At 30.2% G+C, this 27,475-nt stretch overlaps 1 protein-coding gene across 1 annotated transcript; it reads left to right on the top strand.

Annotated features, from left to right (window-relative positions):
- Smp_000320 (Ndr family, putative) lies at positions 1-27,475 on the top strand (the record flags this gene model as incomplete). Its single annotated transcript, XM_018791412.1, has 7 exons — positions 1-18; positions 3,141-3,227; positions 10,015-10,092; positions 12,375-12,502; positions 24,570-24,729; positions 25,487-25,538; positions 27,339-27,475. 7 exons carry the CDS (start codon positions 1-3, stop codon positions 27,473-27,475), a joined length of 660 nt encoding a protein of 219 aa, XP_018645360.1.

Below are 27,475 nucleotides of genomic sequence, written 5' to 3' on the forward strand. Positions count from 1 at the left end.
ATGAAGGAAAAGAATAAAGTAATAATCAGCACTTACAATTTGTAAAATTCATAGGGGTGATAAGAATATGGGATTGAATACGACTTTTCCGTACACAGACTTCGAGTTTGAAATGGTGAATCGCCACAGCCTCGGTTTTGCACAAATTCACCATCCAAACCTTTTTTGAGCTAATTCTTCTTGCTTTTTGGAGGATTGTGAATAAAAATTCATGGTGTGAGGTGTGATCCGAATTGAATATCTTTTTATGAACAGACGTGTCGATCGATTTGTACTCCTCATTACATAATCACGTATGGGACCTTCTTCAACACTATGGAGCGAGTAACTGGGAAGATTGTCAACATCATCCGGAACTCATACAACGGACTACATTGAAAAGTCGTCCATGTACGACAGCTGACGAACGCATTCCAAGTGAGGACCAGAGTCAAGCAAGGTTGTCTACTTTCCCTCTTCCTCCTTCTTCGAGTCGTCGACTGTATTATGAATACCTCGACATCTGGGGGAAAGCACAGAATACAATAGACAGCTCTGAATCAATTAGACGATTCGGACTTCACAGATGACCTAGCCCTCTTATCCCATACACACGAACAAATTCAGATGACCATGACTAGTGTAGCAGCAGTGTCTGAATCAATAGGCCTCAAATACAACAAGGAGAACACCAACCCAGTCACACTTGATGGAGAAACTCCGGAAGATATGGAATCTTTCACGCACCTGGGAAGCATCATCGATGAACACGGAGAATGTGGTGGAGACGTAAAGGTGAGGGTTGGCAAATCAAGGACAGCATTCCCACAGTTGTAGAACATATGGAACTCTAAACAACTGTCAACTAATTTCAAAATCACAATCTTCAAGACAGTTAAATCTACTGTAAGGAGCTGAAACGTGGAGAACTATTTATAAACAGTTGTCTACGCAAAATACTCAACATCCATTGGCCGGATAACATCAGCAACAGCCTTCCGTGGAAGAAGACAAAGAAAATTCCATCTGAAGTGGAAATTAGAAAAAGCGTTGGAAGTAAATAGGACATACATTAAGGAAATCACCAAACTGCATCACGATGCAATCCCTAGCTTGGAATCCTGAAGGGAATCAGAAAAGAGAGAGGCCAAAGAACACATTACGTCGGGAAATAGAAGCAGATATGAAAAGGATGAATGGGGACTGGAAAGAGCTGGAAAGGATTGCCCACAATAGGTTTGGATGGAGTGTGCTGGTGTTCGGTCTATGCTCCTTGTCGAGGGATAACAGGCGTAAGTAAATAAGTCTTAAAACCAATGTCGAGCATTGAATAAATGTGCTTTGGTCCAAGTTTCCATTCCAAATTAACACAGTGAAAGGAAATGAACATAGTGAATTTCAGAGGAATTGAACTACTGTAGTAGGAATGATAATGAAAAAACTAAGCATTAATAATATGATTCAAAAGGGTTGGAAAGTAAGTTATGTATGAAGAAATACTGGAACTCAAGATGTACATTTAAATAAAGAATAGACGGATCTATGAAATTGCGACTCTTATATCTTGAAATATTTATTGTAGCACTGATAAATAGTAAAACAAGGATCACTGAAAATAGATTTGACGACAATTCCTGCAGTTTAAATTTCGATATTAATCCAGTAGATATTCAAATTTTCCGGATAATAGTATTCAATTCGTTTTGTTCATTAGATCCATATTATAGATAATGACGTGAAAAAACCAATCTCTAAATGGGATACAATGAAGGAGGGTAAATTCATAAAATTTAAAAACAACACAAAATTAAACTGAAAACTTTATTTATTAAAATAAAACACTTTCATTTTTAAAATAACCATTGTTGTAGTTACTGATTGTTTTAATTGATCAAACCATTGATTTTATCATTTAATGAATAAGCTCGAAAATTGAATGAGAAGTTATATATCTTGTCCAAAAATAATACAATACAATGTTTATTCTCATTTAACAATGAATATTGAATAAACCCTATACTACTTATGAGTAATGAACACTGAAAATATTTTTTTGAAGAGGAACACGAAAAGAAGCAGTTCGCGAAATTCTAAAGTGTAGATTTTCGATTTATTGATGCACTAAATAATTTTATAATATAATGCACCAATTAAAAGAAAAAACGTTGGAATCCAAGGTGAAGTTTATTTAAAAATTGTCATTTAAAGGTTAGATAAATATAAATTGAACGAAAAATATATTTCTTAGCAAATCTCACCAAGTCCTACAATTATAAATCCAAATCAACGCCTTGAAGTGACAATCTAATAAATATTTCAGAAATTATAGTTTAATACCAGAAAATCTGAAATATTGACAAGCACTCCTGCGGAGTCCCATACACATATATACTTATGTGTGTATCAATGTACTATTTTAATCGTTTAAAGATCCCCATCATATTAAAAGACTAATATTTGAACGAAGAATATTCTTCTCGATAAATTCTTTTCAGGTTCCATAATTATATATCCAAATTAATAATCCGAAAAAATGGCCAAGTCAAAGGCCTATATATATACCCTACAAATAATTAAAAAGGATTGGTTTGTTCTGGCACTGTGACCAGTTTGTACTGAATAGACCAAAATCAAGCTGTTCACTTTCCTCATCAGACCTTTGCTTAGCCACGCAGGAAGGTGTTCACGAGCACGAAAATATAAGTTCCTAGAACTTCGACCAATATAACTTGCTCCACAGGAGCAGTCGAACTGATAAATACAAAATGACGTGGTCATTCTAGGTACTTCATCTTTAAGCCTCAGTGTCACCATTGGACGTGTACGATTTACTAAAACTAGATATTAAAATATACTCTTTTCATTACATGCATATATTATACTTGTTTTAAATATTTGATTCTTAATACCACTTATCAAAAATCAACTTTATAACTCAAGTACAGTTAAACTTTCAATAAATCATTCATCTGAATAAAATAACAATAATATATTTATAATATTTGAACAAATGGAAAATTTATTAATCTGATGTTTCGTTGCCTGGTATAAATTGCCTTTTCAGAAACTGCATAGTAAAATGTGCTATTGTCATATCAATTATTTGTTCCTCTTCGTTCTCATTTTTTATTTGTTTGTTTGTTCATCTTACTTTTTTTCAGATTGCTTATGATAATCTTGTACTTGGGGCAATATTAATCAACTGTACTGGAACACCACCTACATTTACTGAGTCGCTTAGAGATAAGGTAAGTAATCACTGAATATATTTCATTTAAGGTATATTTTAATATTATCACCAAGCTATTGTCATCATTCTGATGAATAATCTCATAATCCAATATTTGTTTATAGTAAACCATGAATTCGTGTCTTCCATATAAAATTCAGTCATCAATACAATTAGAATGAATAAAATTGAGTTAAAGAATATTTGCTTAAATAAACAACGTGAAACATTATTATTTCATCCAGAGAAAAAATAATTTGAACACTTAAAGATGAATAAAACCACAGAAGTTATGTAAAAAGAAACCGAGCTCAGAATCAACATTAAAATATCAGGATTCAACGTAAACACATATTCCATGGTCACACACACACTTGAGAAATGTCAATAGTAGGGAGATATGAAAACTGAACTAAGAGATGAATAAATTATATCATTAGGGTGTATAATTATTCATATTATTATTATATGTTGTGAGCAATCAGTTTAAAATCAAAACTCTTGTATTAAAACAGCATATTGCTAAGAAGTATGTAGTAGTGTGTTACTTTTTAACAACACAATTTTTCTGTAGAAGATTATTTTTTTTCGAGCATTTACTGATAATGAACGATCCAGTTTGAATTCTTTTTTCTAATGAATCTAAAACAAATGGGAAACAAATAAAAAGCATGGATTAAATGCTTCATCCTCTTGAAAATCTCTACGATGGTGGTTATCTAACTTTTGTTAGTTCTGGGTAAAAATTAATTTCAGCGTTAACAAATTCAGCAAACTCTACCAATATATACTACTATTGAGGACATTTGCCATTATAACCATGAAACGACAGATACCACACCGATTAGCTGAATAATGATAAATTCATAAGAAATATATTCTGCAAGCCAGTACTGAGGGTAATAGAAGTCCATCCCTCATACTTTTTTCCTGATTTTTTTCAACCCCACAACATTGTATACAGTTCATTGTGTTAGTGAGTTTATTTTGGGTAAATTTCAACATCTAAAAACTTACCCCTAAAAGATGGTCAGCTCACTAAATAAGTAAACGGTATATGCCACAGCTCATTATTTGTGATTCTATTATTTTTCATGATGAAGCATTAAATATCTGGCTAAGTTTATAGAGGCATCTTATAAGAATTTAATATCATTACTTAATAATAAACATCTATTTTAGGTATGTATATTTGTGTGAAGCTAATGTTATTTGAGTTAAAAAGTCGTTAAAATGTCTTTTATCACGGTTACTATATGTGAACTAAACTATTCTAAAATTAAAAAAGTAAACCAAACAGTTTCCAACCTAGTATTTAGATTGTAATCATCTATACTTAGTAAGATAATGTAGGCTTTTTTACAGTTTGGTCCTCAAGTCATGAAGAATGACCATGAAATTGATAACAGACATCCAAATAAATACACATTTAATACTTCGTGAAATGTTCAAAATCTTGTCAGGTTTTATTAATTTCAAAAGTCATTCCAACACTAAATGACATCATTTTGTGAACCAATGAAAATAAAACAAGACTTGACTGAAATCATTATAGTTTTGTAATGCCATTTCGTTAATCGACTTAAAAGTAACACAAAATTATCAAGAATATCAAATGAAGTGTGTACTATACAACTTGACTAAAATTAAGAATACAGATCATTGAAATTTTCACCTATAAACTCAATAATACTGTTCTCACGATGGGATACAGTGCTCTTAAGCTAACTTTTATATAGGGCCACTAGGTAAATATTCCTTAAGTTGTTTAAAGGAAAACTGACAAACTATTCAGTAGTTTTTTTTAGCATTTCTCAACTTTTTTCTAGCTAACGTTAGTTTTGTGATAAGATCTACTTCTAAAATGACTGCATCTACATAAAATCTTTAAAATCAATAAGAACTAGGTTTCTTTCTTTCTTTCTTCCTACATTTTAATCTTTTTTCTGGCCAATTATGTTATCTTCTTATTTCTATGCAAATTGTTTTTCTTTTCATTCCTGATTGTAAAGTATGATTACCTAAAAAATTACTGATGTATCCAATAACTGTTATCAATTGAAGTGAGTTATTAACTCCATCTTGTTAACTAGCACTTAAGTATTGCTAAAAAATTAGTTACACAATTATCCTACAAGATATACGTCATATGTAATTCGTAAAAAAGGTACTTTTTGACAAAATTATCATCACAAATCTATATAAACTTGTATGTTTCTACTAACTTTAAACGTGTTCAACTATTTATGATTACCTCGATTGTCACACTGCAATCAAAATAAATTAATTCATTTAAATTAAAATTAGACGGCCATTTATACAAGTTTCAGTCAAATATTTTATTCCAAAATGCATTCATCAATTCACGTAGAAATGTCTATGAACTTCAGATCTCATATTTAGTATAATAACATTTATAATTCAACTTGTTTTATATTTATTTAAAAGCGTAAGACTGAAATATAAAATGTTTTTCAATTCAAAGATTGAAACATATTTCAGCTGGAATCTGTGTCTATGGACTCGACACCTAACTGCAAACAGACTTTATACGTTCACGTCAACATACAGAAAATGGAAATATTGATGTTTTTTCTTGACCTTTTAATTAAATACAATGAATAACTATGTTCACCTCACTTATCAATCAACTGTATTGCAGAAATAATAAAGTCACTAAGCACAGATATCAAGATACTATTGTATTTGTCTTCACTGTCCTGGAGATTGCAATAAAGTTGCAATGTTATTTAATTGATGGCAGCTGACATGAAACCTTAAATCTATATCTCCCATTAGTTGACACTTTTCATCTATAGAAACCTACGACATTTGGAAAACTGGTAAAACCTGATAGATTTCAACACATATGTCTCAGCTTCACAGTCGTAAATGTAACCATTGAACTATTCAAAGTGATTTTACATAAGGGCCAGGATATGAAAATTCACTGATCACCTATATCGTATTTATCTAGACCTTAACCCTGATTGAATTCTAAAGTAGATGCAACCATAATATTTCCAAACAATTGAATGAAAACAAAAATCCTCTCCTATGATGTAATTTGCTAAAGCAGTACAACCATCTTTATACTGAATTAGTATATATCAGTCTATAATAAAACAGATAGTTATTGAATCATCGAAAACGTAACATAGATGTTTTATTAATCGGATTTTTTCAAATTATTTTCTATATAAATTTGGTTATCCTTTTGTTATTCATGTTCATTTGTTTTCAAACTACTACTTGATATCACCCCTAACATAGCTAATATATAGTTGCATCTTATTCCCTAACTTTAATCTCATTGTTATTGTAAGAGCCACTTTAAATCAGAATTAAGTAATTTATGGTGGCTTGGCTTTGAGATAACACCTTCGGCTTCATTTGTTTGTACATTATTGCACAACATTGAAAAAATCATGTTTCAGTTGTTAAACTCACAATTACGCTACTATTTAAATACAAAGCAACTGTATAGTGTAGGGATGGGCTTGAAACTACCGCAACTAATTTTTGACCAACGATCAGCCAACCAAAAATAAACAACTTTAGAAAGTAGGTAGTTTATGGCGAGGCAAAGAAAATGTTAACGTTACAAATGCTAAGTAGAGTTTGTGGATTTGATGAGTCTGTTTACAACTTCTATAGCTTATCCTAACCGCAAATTGAAAAAAACTTACTTAAATTCGTCTTTACGGATATTGGTTTTCGTCTTTCCAAACCCAATATAAGGACCTAAATTGATTTCGAAAAATCTCCACAATGTTCTCGGCTATGGTTATGTATTAAGGATTAGAAATATGAGGTTTAGGGCTTGGATTTATATAGCGAACTGACACCATTTATGATGCAGAAGTCTTTTGTGACAACACAAATAAGTAAATTTCATTCAAAAATATAAGATGTGATATCTCATTAGTTCGTTCATAAGATCTAATGCCAACAGATTAAAGTTTGTTTCAGAATTAGATATTTAGATTTGGAATTCATAACTTTTAGATTTTCAATGATACACCCATTGATATTATACTCATAATAGAACCATTTATAAAAATAAGGTTTTCTCAGCAAAATAATTTCTTAATTATATGACATTTGATTATTTTTATTCTTAAATTTTTTTATTATAATTAGATAAAAAATTTCATGATTACTTAGCATTTTCTTATGAATCCCCCTGTGTTTTCAATCTGTTCTCCCAGTTAATAATAAAGTAAATAGGGAAAAAGATAAAGTATTCATTAGGTTGATAAACAGATGGTTAATTAGTACTGATAATTAGATAAATGAAATATAACCAATATACATTCAATGATTAACAATCATAACAAAATCCTTATTAAAATATAATTGTTAATGTCCAATGATAAACAGTAAGGAATTACAGTGTACGTTGATATGATAAATAGTTGACCTGATATTTGATATCAGTATCAATAATAAATCCAGGTGTAGATAAAAATAAATGGATTTCACTAAATGAAATTAGTGTTCTCGTTTCTAATACATATGTTGCTTACTTACGCCTGTTACCCCTCATAGAGAAGCATAGGCCGCTCGCCAGCATTCTCTATCCAACTCTGAATACATACGCACTTTACATATATATATATATATATATATATATATATTCTGAAGAAGACAATGTTTACAAAATGTAATGCTTTACGATAAAACGTTATTTCCATTACCCCCTTGAGGCAAAACTGAAGCGTACAAATAGATAGATGACATTATAAGCAAAGATGGATGGTGGCTAGCAGTGGAATCAAGAGAAGATTCAAAGAAACAATAAAAAAATAAATTAAGATCAGTGACAGTCCTACTATAATGTGGTTTACCTTCTAAAGAATACGAAAATCACTACAATTTATGCATCCAAAACTGCACAATCACATGGTTATTTTATCAAAATATTTATTCGAAAAAATAAAACAGTTTATTTTTGTTTAGCAACATCGACAATTCATATGTTTCAAGCAATAGATAATAAGTAAATGTTAACTATCGGATAAAATGTGGTGTAATGGTTATCGTTTTATGTATATGGATGAAATGTAACTGAAAAAAATAAATATCATACAATATGCTTTATTAGACTTTATAAATATCTACCATTTTAAAGGTTACTGAATGTTGTCGAATAAATCGCCAAGATTTGTATTAGTTCTGAAAATGAATGCCTCAGATATATGCTAAGTAAAAGAGACTACTGTTTAGCTGGTTTTGTCCAAATCCTGAATAACTTGAAGATGATCTTTACCAAGGAGTGAAGCAATATGTACAAATATAGGATAGTATTTTTTCAAGCTTGATAATGCCCATCATTTTGTGAGCACACACGAACCTTGTATTTTATCGCTAAGCGTGAAAACCACCACCCTACAAAGGCTGATGATTACATGTTGAAATTTTCAACTTGCTTCCAGTTTGTATCCCAACAAGAATTATACCAGTTATTATCTAATCAAATTACAGTTTAAGTAGTATGTAAATCGTCACAAAATCACCAAGCATCATAAAAAAAATACCAAACAGATGTTTAAAAAAAATACACTGAATATATACTTCTAAACCATAGAAACTTCTCGAAATGTATCCCAGACACTGGAAAACACAGACAAAAATGTCTAACCTAATCAATATAATAAAATGTTTGATTTTATTCATCAAACCGAGCATTCAATCCTTTAATTCGTGTGAAAATGTAACGTTAACAAGATATAAAATAAACAGAAAAACAATTTTTGTTTATTATATAGATTTTTGTTATTCATCAACATGTAACATTTTAACAGGAAATCAGTTCAACTTCTATTTATAGACACTTTTTATGATTTACAAAAAATTTAATTACGAATTAAACTCATTTCATGATGATGTAATCAATAAATAAATTTTGTCAATGTATTCACATTATAAATTAACACGGAAGAATTTATTAGCTATGTTAAAGTTAAGGAGAAATAAGGTCGGTGTTATGTCTGAAGCGGTTTCGAATTCACTTAGTCAATGAATAGAATAAAGACTTGTGACCAGAGACTAATAAGCTAGCTATTCTGACACCTCCTAGACCCAGCTAACTAGAGTGAGGAGTCCAAGTTGAAAGTGGGGAAGATATATTCCGTAAGCAGTCAGAAGCACAAGCAATCACAATAGGAAGAAAACAAATATATATATATATATATACAGCATAAAATTGTCCTTGGGAAGCATTACAAAATAGCACACTAAAAGATACAACGGATCAATAGCGTTTAATATATTTCCAAGTGGGAAATACGACTCGAAGGTGAAAGGAGCGCTTTTGGCACGAAAACGAGGAAATTCAAAATTTCAAAATAAAATTACAAAAATAAGTCATTTACCAAGTGAGTTCTGGGGATTTAACATACCCAACAGTCGGCGATTGGGTTTAAATAATAATTAGTTAGTGATTTTGTCGACATCAAAGTATTTAGAGGCTGGATTGTTGAGTTGTAATAGATAATTAACCGATATTTATTGAAGATGATAAATCCTATTAATTTTCACTGGATGTAATTTTAAACAATTCCTATGTTGTAATAAAATCATAAAATCTCAAAAATTAAACGTCAGACATTGAAGAAATCAAGTTCTTGGATTTCATACTGACTAACTTCAAACAAGTAACAATAAATACATACGTATAAATTGCTATGACTTGAGATAAGACTGGTTTTTCAGTGATATTACATGAATTAAACTCTGATCATACTTTTTCCTTTTAATATATTTAATGTTGATCTATTCCAACATTTACTATTTTTGTTTAGTTAATGAACTGGAAATTAAGCTCATCTGGTATGAATCCAGCCACTGAAAGTTTTCTAATTGTACATCGTTTCGGTTCGGTAAGTTAGATATTAGCACAGTTTTATGTTAACACTTACTTAAAATAAAACAATTTATTTTCTTTCATTGATTCATTTGAAGCAATTACAATAAAAATTATTTGGATTATTATTTGAATGCCATTTAAATCTTAATGAGGTGAGACAGTAAATTATTTATAGTTATAGAATACAAAGAAACTGTTTCCTACCTTGTTTGGGTTGTTTGCAGCAGAGGGGAGATTTAATTATGTAAATAGTCTAACGTAAAGATTTATGTTGATGAATAGTACTTGTCAATACTCAACTAACTAATAAATAGTTCCAAAACGTATCACAATACAATTATATTATTTCTAACTCGATGGGATATTTATTTTTAAGCTAATAACTAACAGAAGGCTCATAGAAGTTAGTCGATTCATGGTTTATTTCAAAAAACCAAGAGCGCATGAAGCTGACTTCATTTGGTTATGTAAACCATGAATAAACTTTCACAATCCATCTCATCGCACGTGATTCTATTTATATAAATAAAGAAAACTAGCTCATGTCAATTTACAGCTTTGTATAAATTCGTAGTCACAACCCTAATATAGAGCTCATTAGAAAAATACAAAAACCTATACAAAACTAACGATTACGGTAAAAACACTGTAACTAGCCCCAAGGACAGTTTCCAAGACAATTTGTGGCCTATGAAGTCAGTCACATTTTATTATTAATGACTTTATCCAATATTATATTTCTCATACAATATAGAATTCTCAGCACAAAGGAAATGGGGCAGTGACCAGATTTTATAATAGGTCAGTTACAGTCCTGGTAGTTGTCTTTTAAGGTCATCAAGACTTTTAACTTTTGGAAGAACATAGGTACACTTCATTCATTGGAAGAAAACTTTGTCGAAATCAAGATACCTAGCCTCTAACTGAATACATATAGTAATCTAATACTATGCCTCTGATGACCATAGATTATAAATGCATGATATCACAACTTAAATCGGAATTGAACATGTCCGCTGTTGATATTTCTGCATGTTGATATCGTGATAACCCTGATTGCTGATAGTCTTGTGTTTGACTCTATGTAAGACTTTTCCGCAGCATTGGTGTTCCTCATATTAAGTCGCACACATGCATTATGGTAATGTTTTTAACGTGCCTCTAAATTAACAAATAGGAAATCCCTTAGTTTTGAGTGCCATGTAAAGTGCGTTGAAATATAATAACACGCAACACTTGATCAAACAGTCATTTACGAGATGAGATATCGAAAAGCAAATGTTTAGTTGTTCCAAACAAAATTGAGGTAGGAGAAACATTCATGTACGTATACTCGTCTTTGAATAAGATTGCATTCACACGTAACTACCAGTAATACCTATTTATGCTTTATTCATACATTATTTATTCATTAGCACTTCGTATCTCCAAGGAATATTTAACTGAAGTATAAACTGTATACATGTTTAGAATATCAATTAAAAGAGACTATCGAGGTTTAAAATTAGGTTTCTTTCGTCAATATTTTTTTCATTATAACCAGTGAAAAGAATAAAATTAGTTTTTTTCCCTACTTATAATTATTCCAAATGATTTATAGTTTATTTGATTTTACTTATTCTACAACATTTCTTTTTTTTAATGTTATTAATTAATGAAATCAGCTCATTAACTTAATAAGGTTAAACTATAATGGAAAAAAAGGTTTGATGAAAATTTAGGTCACCAGTAAATTGTGCAGAACAAAAAAACATTTGCCCGAATACATGTAAACATGTATCATATTCATGTGTACATTTTAAAAATGCAGTATTTTTAAGACGATATGAAATATTCACTTACGTAAAATTCCATCCAAGATATTAAAATATAAAGACAAAAGCGATGCTATTAGGACACTGACCCAATAGCCTATGGCCTCAGGGTATTAGACAAAAATGGCATTATTTTTTAGAGTTTAAAATGTTTACCATATATCATGTCCAGTAAGTGCCTACTGAGGCGTGTAGTAAATTTTGGGAGAGAAGTAAACAAATGGAAAATTAAGAGCATTCAGATCAAAATACTCCAACAGTTCATGAAGTCATTAACTGTTTGTCAAAATACTGCTAGTAGGTGTGGATTTATTGGTTGGGAATCATGCACGTCATAGATTTTTATTTTATCTCTAGCTTTACTGACATTTAACATGGAAACCTGAACTGATACGAATTCATCCCAGTCCCTACGTCGACTATGACTAACTACTACATAAAGTTTAAGTTCAGATCACTTAACAAATTTTATATTAATCAGACTGGTGAATGTCAAAGAAACAGTATTATAAGACTTAAATTATCCATCATTACTTTGCAAAATGATCTGAATATGCATAATTTCATCGGCTATTCACCTCACTTGATAAACAGTCGTATACATGGAATGTTACTGAAATATTTACAAAACGACATTCATTTTTCTTAATGTCCTTTTTTATTTGTGTCATCTATCATTTTGTATCAGTTAATGTTTTATCTTTGATAACTAAAGTTTACATTTTGAAACAAACATCATCTTCACTTTGTATTCTAAACACTGATAAATACTAACACAGATACAAACATATAAAGCAAAAATATTTAATGAAATAGAATAAAAGCAAACCAATAGTTTATTTACTGAGTTATGAAAAAGACAACATTTTTTCCTTACCATATTAAGATAATTAAGTTAATACCAATCGATGTAAACTGAAATACACAACAAAAAAGATCAATATACCATCCTACCCGAAGTTTGTGCTGATGATGTCGTTCAGAAGGATGATGAAAGCATCATGACCAAACTATTCAGCTGAGAGAACAAAACCCCATCAAAATTATCTACCTGAGCTACAAATCTTCTCCACCATCACATAATAAATTGTATTAATTTTGAATAATACTACATTGGAAAAAATGAGCATCATTTTTGCTTTTACATATCCATTTGAACAAAAACATGATCAGTTGAACGACATTATATATTGTTAGAAAAACATTCATATAGACTATTTCTAATACTGAACAGATAGAAGACATATTCAAATTCTAGAATTTTTGGGAAAAAATTGAGAATTTTCGAGAACTTCTGAAAGCACATAGTTTACATCCGTCTATAATCACTGACAATTGACTGTCATAATTTACAATCATTCATTGACTCTCAAATGTCAACCATTAGTTATAAATTTAGAAACTATTATCATTTATATGTCAAAAAATATACTGCCTAATTTATATTAATTGGTAATGGTAACAATATGCTGTTTTTATGCATTGAAGTTGTCAATGCTGCTTTTTTCTATTCATCATTGTCTATTTTGAGATTCATATGAATACGTATATACATACACACTGATAAACTGTCGTTAATTTAATTGATAGACATCATGTATAACCACATGCAATTTGTACATGTCTGGACTAAAATAAAAAACATCATTGTGTTTGTCTTGCTATATATCACAAACTGATCAGAGTTGAAAATTCGGACTATTTAATTTCCATGTTAAATATAAATGACATAGGTTTTTTCCACTTCTCAAAGTTATGGTTGTGCATGACTAGTGTGTTTCAAATTAGACTGAAAAAGTCTTCAGGTGCTCTGCGATTTTTCAACCGTTGACTAGCTGAACTCCACTATTTAAGTCGAACTACACATCAAAACCAACAAAATAAAATAACTAAGCTGATGGAAAAAATATTTCATTCTGGAAGTTTCAAAGCATTTTTCATTATATCTGTTTGTAACTCTAGAAAAATAGAACACTCGTATAGAATATAGCGTAATAATCTGATACGGAATACGTGTGGTATGACCATATAAAGTGTTTCCATAAACCTACTTGAAATTACTAAAACTGAATGATAATCAAACAGTTAAATAACTCAGTTTTCACTACATCTACTAAACTAGAGCGGAATGGTATTATATTCTTTCTTCACTCTGAACAACTTTTTGTAGCCCAGTATCTGACTCTGGTTTGATCGCACAAAAGTACATAAATCTTTGATTTAACTTTGTATATCACCTAGGCTAACCCCGTTTGTGTGGCAGGAGTAATAAGAAGATAAATATGGGTTGAGCTGGAGGAATTTATTTCAAACGCTCGTTTATCCAAACAGACATTCAGAATAAGAAGCGAGAAAGCGAGATAGAGTGGAGAAGGCGAGTGAGCCAATTCGATTCGACCGAGCGTGACTCGATATTTATAGTCAGACAAAAATAAGTTACAGATGCTCAATGATTAATGTAAGCAATTAGCTTGCATACGCCCATATAAAAACACGGTTAATACGAAAATAGTTAGCATGGTAAAAATGTAGCTCGAAAAGAATGAATAAATTGATCTGTCAGGAAACTAGAATAGCCCAAGTAGGTTTGACATAGTAACAGACACTACAATCTCTCCTAATGTAAGTTATTCTCAATATAAATTAAGTCTGCATTAAAATGGCTCCATTTAATATTGATTAGCAATTGAAAGTAAGACTGAATAATGTTCATTTATCAATAAAAGTCAATAAATTTCACTGTGATGATGAAATTTAAACTGAAACAATTTATTTTCAGCTTTTTAATTAAAAATTAATATGAAAGAGACAAAGCGACAACTAGGTTAATTTCTGATGAACATTTACCTTCCGATTTGATTTAAAAGTATACCCATCCAAGTCTACAAAATCGATACTAATATACAGTCTTTCACATAAAATTATTGTAAAACAATACCTCTATCTCAGTCAGTCAATCAGTCAGCTACAACGTAGGACCAGGCACATTTATGCATCGATCCAAGTTTCCATACCTCGTTAACACAACAAGATGAACACCGAATTCATAAAAGTAGTTAATTTAGTGGTGGTAGTATATAAAAAATAGGTTGTATATGAGAATATCTATCTTCTTTTAAATGCCAAAATCATGGCTTAAACATACTTCTTCAACATACTAATAATTGCTAAAACGTGAAAAATTGTGAATGCCGTCGTGTTCATAATCATGAATAAATGCTTTTTTCCATTATTTTTACTCTTAGATAATTTTTTTGATTTCTTACAGGTTGTTGAAACTGAGAGTGAAGTAGAGTTACGCAATGCAGTTGAAAGTTTTCGTCAAAATTTACGTCATTCAATTAATCCGAAAAATTTAAACAAGTTTATCACATCATATATGCAGTAGGTTTTATTTTATAAAATTTTAATAGCTCTCAGACTTGTTTTTCTCTTTTTTGCAAATATATATATATATATATATACTTGTTCAATATAGTTCATTATGGAATCAATACGAATACAGTTAAAAACCACTTAATTTAGAGTCATGGAATGAGTGGATCAGCTTCCTAAATTTTATTCCTGATCTCATATGAATGAATAATTTATGTGAAAATCACAGATATAATGCAAATCATTATGTTGCGGTTTTCAAGAATTACTTTTTGGAAGGAGAACATTCGAAAACATTCACACAGACTGGTAGGTTCTGGGTTCGAATCTCGCTCGCGAGGCGGGATTGTGGATGCGCACTGATGAGGAGTCCCACAATAGGACGAAACAGCCGACCAGTGCTTCCAGGTTTTCGATGGTGGTCTAGCTTCAATTGAGCCATGATTTCAACTATGAAAATACTAAATTCCCCACAAAACCCCCTCTGATTTATCAAAACTTGGTAATGATACCTACAAAATCATCAAAATAGTTTTATATTAACATTTACAATCAATCTACTAACAAGCTTCGTATTTAAGTAGTATTTATTATTTTATAAATTATTATTTCTAGATTAATTACTTGTTTTTCATAAATATCCATTCAGTTTTCATTATATATTTATTATTAGAAACAAACAAACAAATTCGATAATAAAAAAACTAATTAAATATTTCATCCAAAAAAAATTGAATTGTTCATTGGCCGTAAAATTTACAAATGAAACAAAATTATTTTTTTTTCATTAGAAGTAAAGATGGATAATGACTAGCAGTGGAATCCAGGACGCGCATTTAGTCCTATTTGGGACTCGTATTTAATTTTTTTTTTAAAAAAACAGGAACTGACCAATCAGCATGGTAGTTTATGGTGAAATATTCAATTTAATAATTCAAAGGAAACTTAATTTTTTTTTTCATGATTAAAACTGATAACAAATTTTATGATATTCATTGGATTGACAATATTTGATCAGCCGTAAGGTAGAATAAGAGATCATAGGCTACCTTTCAGTTTCTTCAAGTTAATTTATATGAATAAAAATCTTACAATGTCTCTGATTAGGACTTCACTTCAGTCCCAATAAGGTTATTATTGTCTAATAGGAATAAAACAAAACTTCTACGTCTTAACAGCACTCACGTTGACTCGATTAGTCCTAATGATGATGAATGAAATGTAAATCTCTTATTTAGTTTTACCCTATTGTGAAATGGTGGTTATAAAAGCCAAATACGAAATGTTTTATAAGAATTTATTTCAAGGTCTCTTATGCAAGTAAACAAATGGTAGATATGAATAAATGTTCGTTGTGTGATATTTGATCATCATTAGCCAGTAAAACAGTGGTGTATGAGTTCGTCTTTATGTTAGATAAAGAATATATCAAATACAATTAAATAGATAGATGATCAGTCATCTAGATAAACATACAGACACACACGCATATATAAAGATGTTCAAAGTTGACAGTGTGCACTTGATAAGGAAAACTATATGAACTGTTTAAACTCATCAACAACTTTGATAGAAAAATCAAGTTCACCAAAGAGTTGGAATCTCCTGAAAACAAATTACCTTTCCTAGACTGTTTAGTGGAAAGGAAAGTTAATAATAGCTTAAAAATTAGTATATTTCGAAAGCCGACAAATTCAGGAAAATATCTAGATTTTAAATCGGCACATCCACACTCAACCAAAGTGACAGTAGTCAAAAATATGATTACAAGAGCTCAAAAACTTGTCACTGAACCAAATGATATAAAAACGGAAATAAATTTAATTACATCTACCCTAATTATGAACAATTATCCAAAAGATTTTATTAAAAGAATAATTAAGATTGAAAGAAAAGATGACATTGTTAATACAAAAAGATTACAGAAAAAGGAATGGGTTAACACAGTGGTGATCCCATATCGGAAAGGAATTTCGGAAGATATTCGAAGAATCTTAAATAATCAAAATATAAGAGTATTTTTTCGAACAAACAATACTCTAAGATCAAAATTAGTAAGAATTAAAGATCCAATACATAAAGAAGAACAACAAAATTGTGTCTATGACATCAAATGTAGTGACTGTAATGCAACGTATGTAGGTGAAACATCAAGACAACTGAATGTGAGGGTGAAGGAACACAAACAATGTTTGAAACATATTCCTAAATCCTCAGATGATGTAAGGAAATTGGAGAACAAATCAGCGATAGCATTACATTCGATAGAATCAGGTCATACAATTGATTTCGATGGCACAAGAATCCTTCAAAAAGCTTTTAATTCTTACAAGGAGAGACAAACAGCTGAAGCCTTATACATATGGGCTAATCCAAACAATATTAATAGGAGGGATGGAATACAATTAGCAGTGCCATGGCAGCTAATCATTAATAAGTAACAACCTGAACTCCTTAATGTTTTTTATCTAATTCGTATCATCTAAAATGACAACATTTTACACTCAATGATTCTAATCTGTTATCTTATCGGAATTTGTTAAAGAATTCATTGGAACATTAAATATGACACATACATACAGTCAAAAATTACGATCTTCAAATTTCACCTTTATATTTTATTTTTATTTTGTTTAATTATCTTCATGTTATACATACTGTGACAGATATGATTCATATCATATATATTACAAATTGTATGTTTCCTTATAAATTCACTGATAAGAGACAATATATAATGTGAATGTAATTTTCGCCTCTCACCTCTTACGTTTTTTTTTTATATACAATATATTATATGAACACTCATCACTTCACATCACATATCTCTTAAACATACCTAGTTTAGACTTTTTGTTAACATTGATTGGATGACCTATTCAGTGTATAATGAACTCGGAGAACCATGTACCTATTTATATTCGATAATTTTAATGTTTGATTATAATTCCTTGAAAAAGCTTGGACCAGATTGCCAGGCGAAACGTTGGATTTACTACAAATTCATTCGCTGAGATTTTACAAATATATTATTCCTATTTAATGTCTTACATCAACTCGGCGCTCAAATACTGTGAAACTATTCGTTCTAATTTAGACGAGAGTTCTTATATATTATATAAAACTATATGAGCATTGATAATAACCTAAAAAAGATCAGAATAAACTGTGTTTGGAAAATGGAAAAAATTGATGTAGGCGTTAAAGTCCCTGTTATCTTTTTTAAAAACCAAGTAGTCATCAATCGCTTATTATTCAAATACCTATTGAAGGTGAAGTAAAATGAGAGAGAATGACATTTACCTGACAATTATTTATAACAGTAATGAAAGCAATCAATATCTAGATTAATAACGTATTGATAAGACTGTTTTCCGTGATTTTCCCTAGTTGATTGTTTTAAAATGTGTCTGAAAACGTTTATGGTTCTTGTGCCATAAATACACACATTTTACATCTATTGCCAACGGATGTGTTAGGGTGCAGCTAGCAATTTTTCTTACTATCTATGCAGCTTTATATAAAGTCAGTCAAATCATCATAATAAGGTCTTCATAATTTTTCACACTTATGTTCTTTTAGATATTAGAAGAAATAATCAGACGTTTATGGAATTAAAATAATGTGCTTGGATCACCAATAACTTTAAGTTAATCTATGTACTCATCTAAAATAATAAAAGACAAAAAATAAAAATATTTATGCAGTTCTCTCACTAATTTGGCAGTAAAATTCAGTTGATAAGTTTCTGGTCTAAAATTGGTAGTTTGATGACTTCTTTGAACAAAAGCCATTATAAACCTTGTTTGGAACCATTCAGTATATAAAGTGATTTCAGATGACACAAGTGTGTTCATCATTGTACAAAATATTATTTGAAGTAACTAACAAGCAAAATGATTTGTTTACTGGTTCCTTTACTTCCAGAAAAGTGAACACACACAACCTACTAAACTTTTGATTAATAACTTGGTTACATTTATAGTAATTTACTTGTTTTATAAATAATGATACAGAAATTATGTCTCGTTGAAAACACCTTCCCAGTTCTCTGTCGTTTTCACTCATTCCTTTACATAAGTCAATTAGTAACTGAAAACTCTCGCCATATTTAAAATATCTCTATGATCTACTAAATTAATGTATATTATAGTTGAAAGCGTGAGTCAATTGAAGCTAGATCACCATCAAAAACCTGCAAGCACTGGACGGTCGTTTTGTCCTATTATGGGATTCCTCAGCAGTTCGCACCCACGATCCCGCACTTGCGAGATTCGAACCCAACACCTACCAGTCTCGTGCCAGAGCACTTAATCTATAGACCACTGAGTCGGCATCCAACGGTGTTAACGTCTAACTTCAACTATGAAAATACTAAATCTCCACAAAACCCCTTCTAATAATAATAATGTATATTAATCTGTATTAAATGACTAACTATCCTATTACAAAAATAATGCCGTATAATTATTGAAAAGTCAGATCTTCTTGTTGGAATTTTTTGAAAAAGTGTTTACATATGAAAATAATTTTATATTCAAAATTATTTAATTAAACTAAATTTTTAAACAGTTAATATTTAATCTATAAAAAGATACTTTCGTCAATTTGATTCATTCAAATCTAATTAGTTGACAATCACCGTATTAACCAAATGTTTATTCTCTTCTTTACTTTGATAAAATACAATCCAACAATTTTAAAATGTTAATTATTTTATGATTCTTTTTTTAAAACACCAAATTAAAAGTTATTCATCACTTTATTCCATTTTATTTTAGCTTTTCAATCTGCTATACATATTTATCATTCAAATTTTACGTTACTGATTACAAACGGCTATTCATTAAAATAAGATAAGGTTTATTTCTATCCAATCAGAATATAAGAAGAGTTTGAATTAGAGCCCAGTTGATAGTTTTGATTTAGGATTAGGTATAAAGGTTAAGTATAGATTAGAAGAATCCTTTATAGTCTTATGAATGAATACTCATACTGTCCGTTCTTTAATTTTAAATATAAAAAATATTTGATTAACCTTCAATAATTCATGAGTCGTGGTTGTTTTTCATTAGTATTCCCATGTTTATCAATTTCATACGTCGTAGTTATAGAGCATTTAATTTTTATCAAAACAAAGGTTATCCAGTAGTCCCTATCTTATATCTGGTCAGTACATCAGTTAACCATTCTTTTACCATTTTATTTTAAACTTAAAAGTAAATATTTTTACTCATCCGATATCAACTAGAAAAAATCATTGAAAAACCTGAGAAATCTAAAGAAACTGTTGGTTTAGGGCGTTTTGTTAATGAATTTATGCTGGATTGAAACCTTAATTATCACACGACAAACAGGTAAAAACCAAGTTCAGTAATCTAAAATGGTATCGAATCGACGGTGAATTTACAGACTTCATAGTATTATTTTCCAAAAAAAATTAGTTTGAACTCTTACTCAGATTAACTAATATTTCCCCATCTTCAAATGACTATGTAATAGAAACCGACATTGTGTAAATCTATTAAAAAGTACGTTCATGTTACAAAAAGATCAGTGATAAATGAAAAATTAAAAAAATATTTTTAACCAGTGTCAAAATCTCTATTCTTATACAAAACTTTAAGAGTTACATGATATTTTATTTGGTCCATGTTACTTACGACTAACCATTTCTTACCGTACCTTGTCCTTACCAATACTATCAAATTGTTCATTGTAATTTGAAGGTCTGGAAGGTTTAATAAGTTTTTCACTCTTACCTGCATAATTCATTAGTAATTCAAACCCAAACAAAGCTGAAATGTTTGTTTTTTAAGTGGTTGATTGAATGCTATTGATTGACTGATGATTTCTCTTTGTACACCTTTATCAACAAAACATATTAGCAATCTTGAGATAATCACAATGGCTTTGACAATGGAAACAGTTCCAATGAAAATCTAGCTAATAAAAGCAAAACCAACCGACAGACTGAGAGTGAAAGGTTATTATTTGAAGCATATTTCCTTGCCATAATAACTTATCAGTATTTATAATTACGCAACGTTTTACCCATGTGAATCACTTATGTCCTATGATGTTCATTATTTATTTACAGGCGTAAAAATCTTTCAGAAAGTCTTCCAAGTCTGAAGTAAGTACATTATAATGTGTATGTATAATACAAAATATTGTATACAGGAAAGTGTATTTGTTTTTCCGTAACCAAACATATTGTGTGCTTATCCTACTTATATTTGTGTTAACTTACGCGCAAAATTGCTACATATAGTAATCTAACACAATCATTCGTGAAATCATGTCATTTATTAATTGATTTCCCTTTAAAGTTATATTTGAAAGCATGTGAACTCATAGAAAGGTAAACCGTTAGTGAAATAAAGCAATGAGATCTATTTGCATCCTAAATTTTACTCATAATCTGATATCAGTAAACCAGTTAATGAATTATTATGTGACTTCTTTAAAACTGGTAAACTATTTATAAATCACACAGGGATAAATGAAATGACTTAGCGTACGATACTCGGGATACACAATTGATGAATGATATCCAAATTAAAAACCACTGAAAAACAGAGGCACTGATCACCTGCATCATCCAACTGTAGGAACGGGCGCTTACAGCCTCTCTAGGGATCAAACTCAGTCTCTTCATGAAGAACATTATTCATACATCTTCGTGAAGATGGTTTCATTCATGACATAGCTAGACTCCAATAATTATTACCGCTTACTAGAACTTATGGAATACATCTGAAAATAAGTATAATGGATTTACATAATTATAAGTATTCCATGTTATGGAAACAAAAGAAACTCAAATATCCTGATGTGATACAAAGGTTGTCATTGATTTTCGAAGTGAAGAATAATTCATTACTTAAATTACCTAATTTATATTCAACTTTTCTTTTCCCTAAACAGTAAGTTTGTCTTTTAGAATTCGTTCAACTGATATTTTGGGATTGTTCTGACAAATGAGCTAAATATTTAACAATTTTTATCTACTTTCAAAATCTAATTAGATAAATGATTTATTATAGTCCTATTAGAAGTCATTTAATTAGGTATTGTTTTAAAAGTCATTCATTATTGCATAATTGAGTGTATCAAATCTCTTAATTAGAGTTTTTTAATTAACCATTTTGGAGGTGAACTAATATACCAGATAATTAGTTCATTCAATATGTTAAAATCTTATTCATCAGATTATTTTAAAATATCAATATAAGCTATGAAATTGAATCATTAGGTTTAGAGTTCGGTGACACTAAAGTAAACTTTGTCATAAATTTGAAGTTTTGATTATTTATTCCAGTATATATGTTTGACTACTAGAGAATATAATGTGATGAAAGTAAGTTTCAATAAGAATATTCCAGAGGTGAATTACAATATTCATAAAAAATTATACACATGAGATTATCATAAAAATAATTAGACAGATTATATTCACAAACATAATCAAATGTTAGGGTCCCACTAAAAACCAGGGACCAATGGATAGCGATCTTATCCTAATCTAGAACGGACTCCTCAATAGTGAGAACCACTGACCCTACCCACAGTCAAACCTGGGCCCTTTAGATCTTGTGACGAATATCAAATTATTACATCACTGGTCTAACACTCACTGGTACAGCATCCCATCTCCTAATAACGTGGGAGACAAGTGTTTCAATCTCGACCCGTTTCATGAATACAACCTTCAAATCGAACCAACATCCACAAAACTAAACTAATCAAATGGTTGGAAAATCATAAATTCAAGGTTATTGATGTAATTTTAGTCCATGTTACCAGTTTGAAGAATATCAGTCCTTATAATAATACAGAAATGCTTTAGTGACTAGTAACAAATATAACGAAACAGAAGTCAATAGTTTCTTGTCGATGACCTCCAAAAAAGAAAAAAATTTACTGTGATGTTGATTCACCTTAACTAGTGGATACAAACTGTAACTTGATCTATAAAAAAACCAGCAAATGAGGCCTTGGTGATTATTAAGTGATGATTGTAAGCATAGTAACTGTACATCAACGGAAGTAATAGAGTAGTGTGATTACACGTAGAATTTATTAATCAGTCAAGTTAATTAAATAACATGATATAAAGAAACGATAGAATAAAATCGAAATTTAATGAATATCTCGGGATGAATACTTATCATGAACAACATTTTTTCAGTAAACAAACGATCTAGCTTACTAACTTTACTCCAACGTTAAAACATTTTCTTTCCTATTACTTCATTATTGTTCCACACGGATGAAATATAACTTCTTAGGGTCTATTTCGCTCTTATACTTTAATCATCTTAGCAAACTATTTCAAAATGCTTAAAAACAAATTAACGCTCTCGGTAACATATAGTTAGTTCCAAAAAGAATGCACATATTATGAATAAATGAATTTGTCATCCATAAAATTAGTTGGATGATCATGAGGTGGCTTCTTCAAACGTTCGGATCTATTCTTTAACTGCCAAATACGTCAATTAAGCTACCTATTTTATACTTTCATAGTTTACACCACAAAATGATTAACTATTGAAGAACAAGAAGCACGAAGATGTTTCGTCCTAATTCGGGGCAACTCACTGGTGTGTATCCATGTTCCTATTGGGGATCAAACCCAGGATATTAACGTTTTGACACTGAGCTTGCACGTAATAAATATACTTTGCTGAATAATTGTAGTTTGATTAAACTTTGGACATAAATTCGTAACAATATTGCTCAACTAATTATGTAACGAACGGTTTTTATCATTAAATAAAGCTATTATTACTACTAATGGTAAAAATACTTGTATCATTCGCAAAATATCAATAATAAACTTTGGATCATCACAATCTACTAAGCAGTGAAAAAGATTGTTCTGAATTCCATGCCAATTGGTGTATGTACAGTTTTCAGCTAGTTTGGACTATCTTAAATATTCAGACATTTTATTGTGTTCATCATTAACGTTACTGTAATAAGAATAAACCGCTGGAGGAAATAAAAACACAATACGGTTCGGTGTTATTTTGATCATGACTGAATTATAACTGGTCAGTTATTGTCTTAATATCAACTCTCAATCATTCCAATTAACTTGGATTTAAGTAGCCAATTTATATATATTATCATCATTACAACATATGGTCATCTACATTTAAAGGTTTCCTCTCTATCTATCACCCTATCGTTAGAACTAATAAAATTAAGATCAGATGATTGTAATTAAAAAAAGTATTCTCACTTTTCCACAAGATTGTCTCAATGTTCATTGTAATGTTTTATATTTCAGATGTCCTGTATTACTAATCACAGGAGCTTTAGCTTCACATCATAAAAAGTGTCGTCAATTATTTGAAGATCTTGAAAAAATACGTCGTGATTCTGGTGGTCAATCAGGTTCAAGTGAATTTGTAATGATTGATGATGTATCGAATGTTCTCACCGAAAGAGTAAGTTCATATGTAATAGAAATATTCATTAATTATTCAAGTAACCAATATACTTATTAATTCTTTAACAATATAGAATTCAACTGTTTTGTTACACAAAATGTATAGGACTGTTAAATTCATAATTCATTATTATTTCTTACCGAATGTAATTATCAACTGACTTTAACAAAGTATACATTCTGAAAAATAAATATTTTATTGTGACTTTGCTATTGGACAACTGGAAGATGACAAAGGTTAACAATGATGAACGCGCGTAATATAAAAGGAAATTCTTGTAACTCAGCATAGACTATGTTTATTCAGAACATGAATAAAATGCTTGTGTATTTTTAGAATGCGACTAGTTATGCAATCCATGAAGCACATTCCATTTTGTTAGGAACTGGTTTCAAACTACAGTACGAACAAAAATACTACTGTGTAGGTATATCCAGCCGACGATAGGTCACTAATAAATAGAAGGGAAAAATACTATAAGCTTTCAATGGAGAAAAAACTATGAAATATCTGGTATTCTGAAAATATTATTGTTTTTCATCTGTTTAAAATTGTTCGGGAAGAATGAACTAGTTAAACCTCTTAGCCTATGTGTGTGTATAGCCAAATGTAAATAAAAATATGTTAAACGTAATAACAAGGTGATTCTGGTCATTTGTTATGAAAAATTATATTATTATTATATATTTAAAGTTATGCTTAAATGCAACCATTTTTTTCTGTCTTTTTTTTCTGTTTGCGTTTAAAACTTTAGCCGGATAAGGTGGTTGACAGTATGCAATACTTTTTACAAGGAATCGGCTTATGTAAGTCATATATATAAATATGTAGATATGCCTCGATAAGGTAGATGAGTGCAGAGATTGACTTTACAGGAATATTGAAGGTCGATAAGTATTTTTATTTAAACCCCGAAACTTCGGTGGTAAATATTGGATGTTGGAAAGCCGTGAACAATTTCATACAAATGGAACTGACATATATCTGTCTTTTTTGTCAAAACTCACGGATTTAACAGTATCATCCTCAACAAACTATCTAAATATCCTAGGTATGATATCTTACAAGACTCCAGATACTAACCATTAAGGAGTTTTAAATTAGAACGAAACAGTCATTCATGGTTCATTCATTTTTATTAATTTTTCTATCGTTCTTAACAGGAGTTTAAAATATCCCTCTGTTGATGTTCAAGTTTCAACCTCTGTGGCAATGTGTGAATTCTGTAATGATTCTCTCTTTATAACCATTTTGTCATAGTTTAATTTTGCCTAGAATTCTAGATTTACTAATAAAAGTAAACAGAACTGACTGAAGTGAAAATTCACTTATAAAATAACCAGATAATTTTGCTAAGTAGTTGCTGAATAGAAACCAACTTCATAACTATTTATCCGTAGTCCTGATCAAATTCTATTTATTAAGCTGTATTGTAAACGTTAGTTTAAGTGACTCGATATTATATGAACTATGTTTGGATGTCAAATAATTTAAGCCATTTAGTAAAGGGTATCAATGTCACTTGTTATGGATTAACTTCATAAAACCTGACGTGTTGTGTAGTAATGATGCAAGATGAAAAAAGGCTAAAGAAAAGCAGATAAAAATACTGTTTGTCTGTGCCATATTGAGAAGTATAGACCTTCTTGTTGCTGATGAAATAGATACGTTCTGATCATTCAAAGTTCTCTATGGATTAACATCACTGAGATTCGGGAAAGTTTTTAGTTCAATCATAATAGCGGGTGAGATAAGTGTCAACAATTATGTAAATAATGGCTTCATAATGTTGCAAAAACAGACTCCGTTTGAACTCTGTCCAAGTGACCTAAAGGTAATATGTATTTAAGAGATTAGAAGATCTAAATGTAGGTCATACAAGGAGTTGTAATTAAACATCAATGCGAAGTCTTTAACAATCTTCACAAATTGTCAACTCAAAGGTTTTGTTTAGTATCTGGAAATATACCACTGATCTAGTCGTTCGTTTATTATCGTTTCATTTATATATCAACCATACCTAAAGTGTGGTTGTTTCAAATTCAATTCGCGGTTTATATTATTTGTAAGTGATGTAATCTATCTGATATGATTTATCATAAATGCCATTGACTTAAACACTAAAAGGAAACAAATAGTTACCGTGACTTTTGAAAAAGTGAAGCAACTTCTCCGACAGTTTGGATATTATGATTTTATTTATTTATCAAGCGAGTTGAATACTGTGCATAAATATAAGCTAGTTTTTATCATAAACAGACCTTAGTTAGACCCAGAATGGGGCTCTGCAGCAATGCTCATTCACGACCCTGCTGCTAACCGAACCCGAGACCTTCAGTTTTAGTATTACCAACCAGTTTCTACAGCCCCTCTGTATTTGCATAGAAATATACCATAAATCTGGTTTTTAGTCTTTCAAGATTGTATCATTACTGTCTTGACGAATATTTATTGTTTAAGAAAGAGTAATAACTAGTGGTCTTATGCATCTATTTCTTTCAAGCTTTTATGCATAAGATATAAGCACATTGCATAACCTCAACCGTTGAATAATCATCGCTTTTCAACCAGTTAGCTAATTTCTTTCTCATTTTTCTTTTATTTAGTAAGTAATTTGAAATTACAAAAAACACCAATGCAATTAAATCGTCGAATGTCAATGGAAGATTATGATCGACCATTGGGTAAAACTCACTTTGTTAGTCGACTTTCACAACAAGTCCCTGAGGAAAATACAACATGA

Source organism: Schistosoma mansoni, assembly GCF_000237925.1.
Source record: "Schistosoma mansoni, WGS project CABG00000000 data, chromosome 3 unplaced supercontig 0044, strain Puerto Rico, whole genome shotgun sequence".
NCBI lineage: Eukaryota > Metazoa > Platyhelminthes > Trematoda > Strigeidida > Schistosomatidae > Schistosoma > Schistosoma mansoni.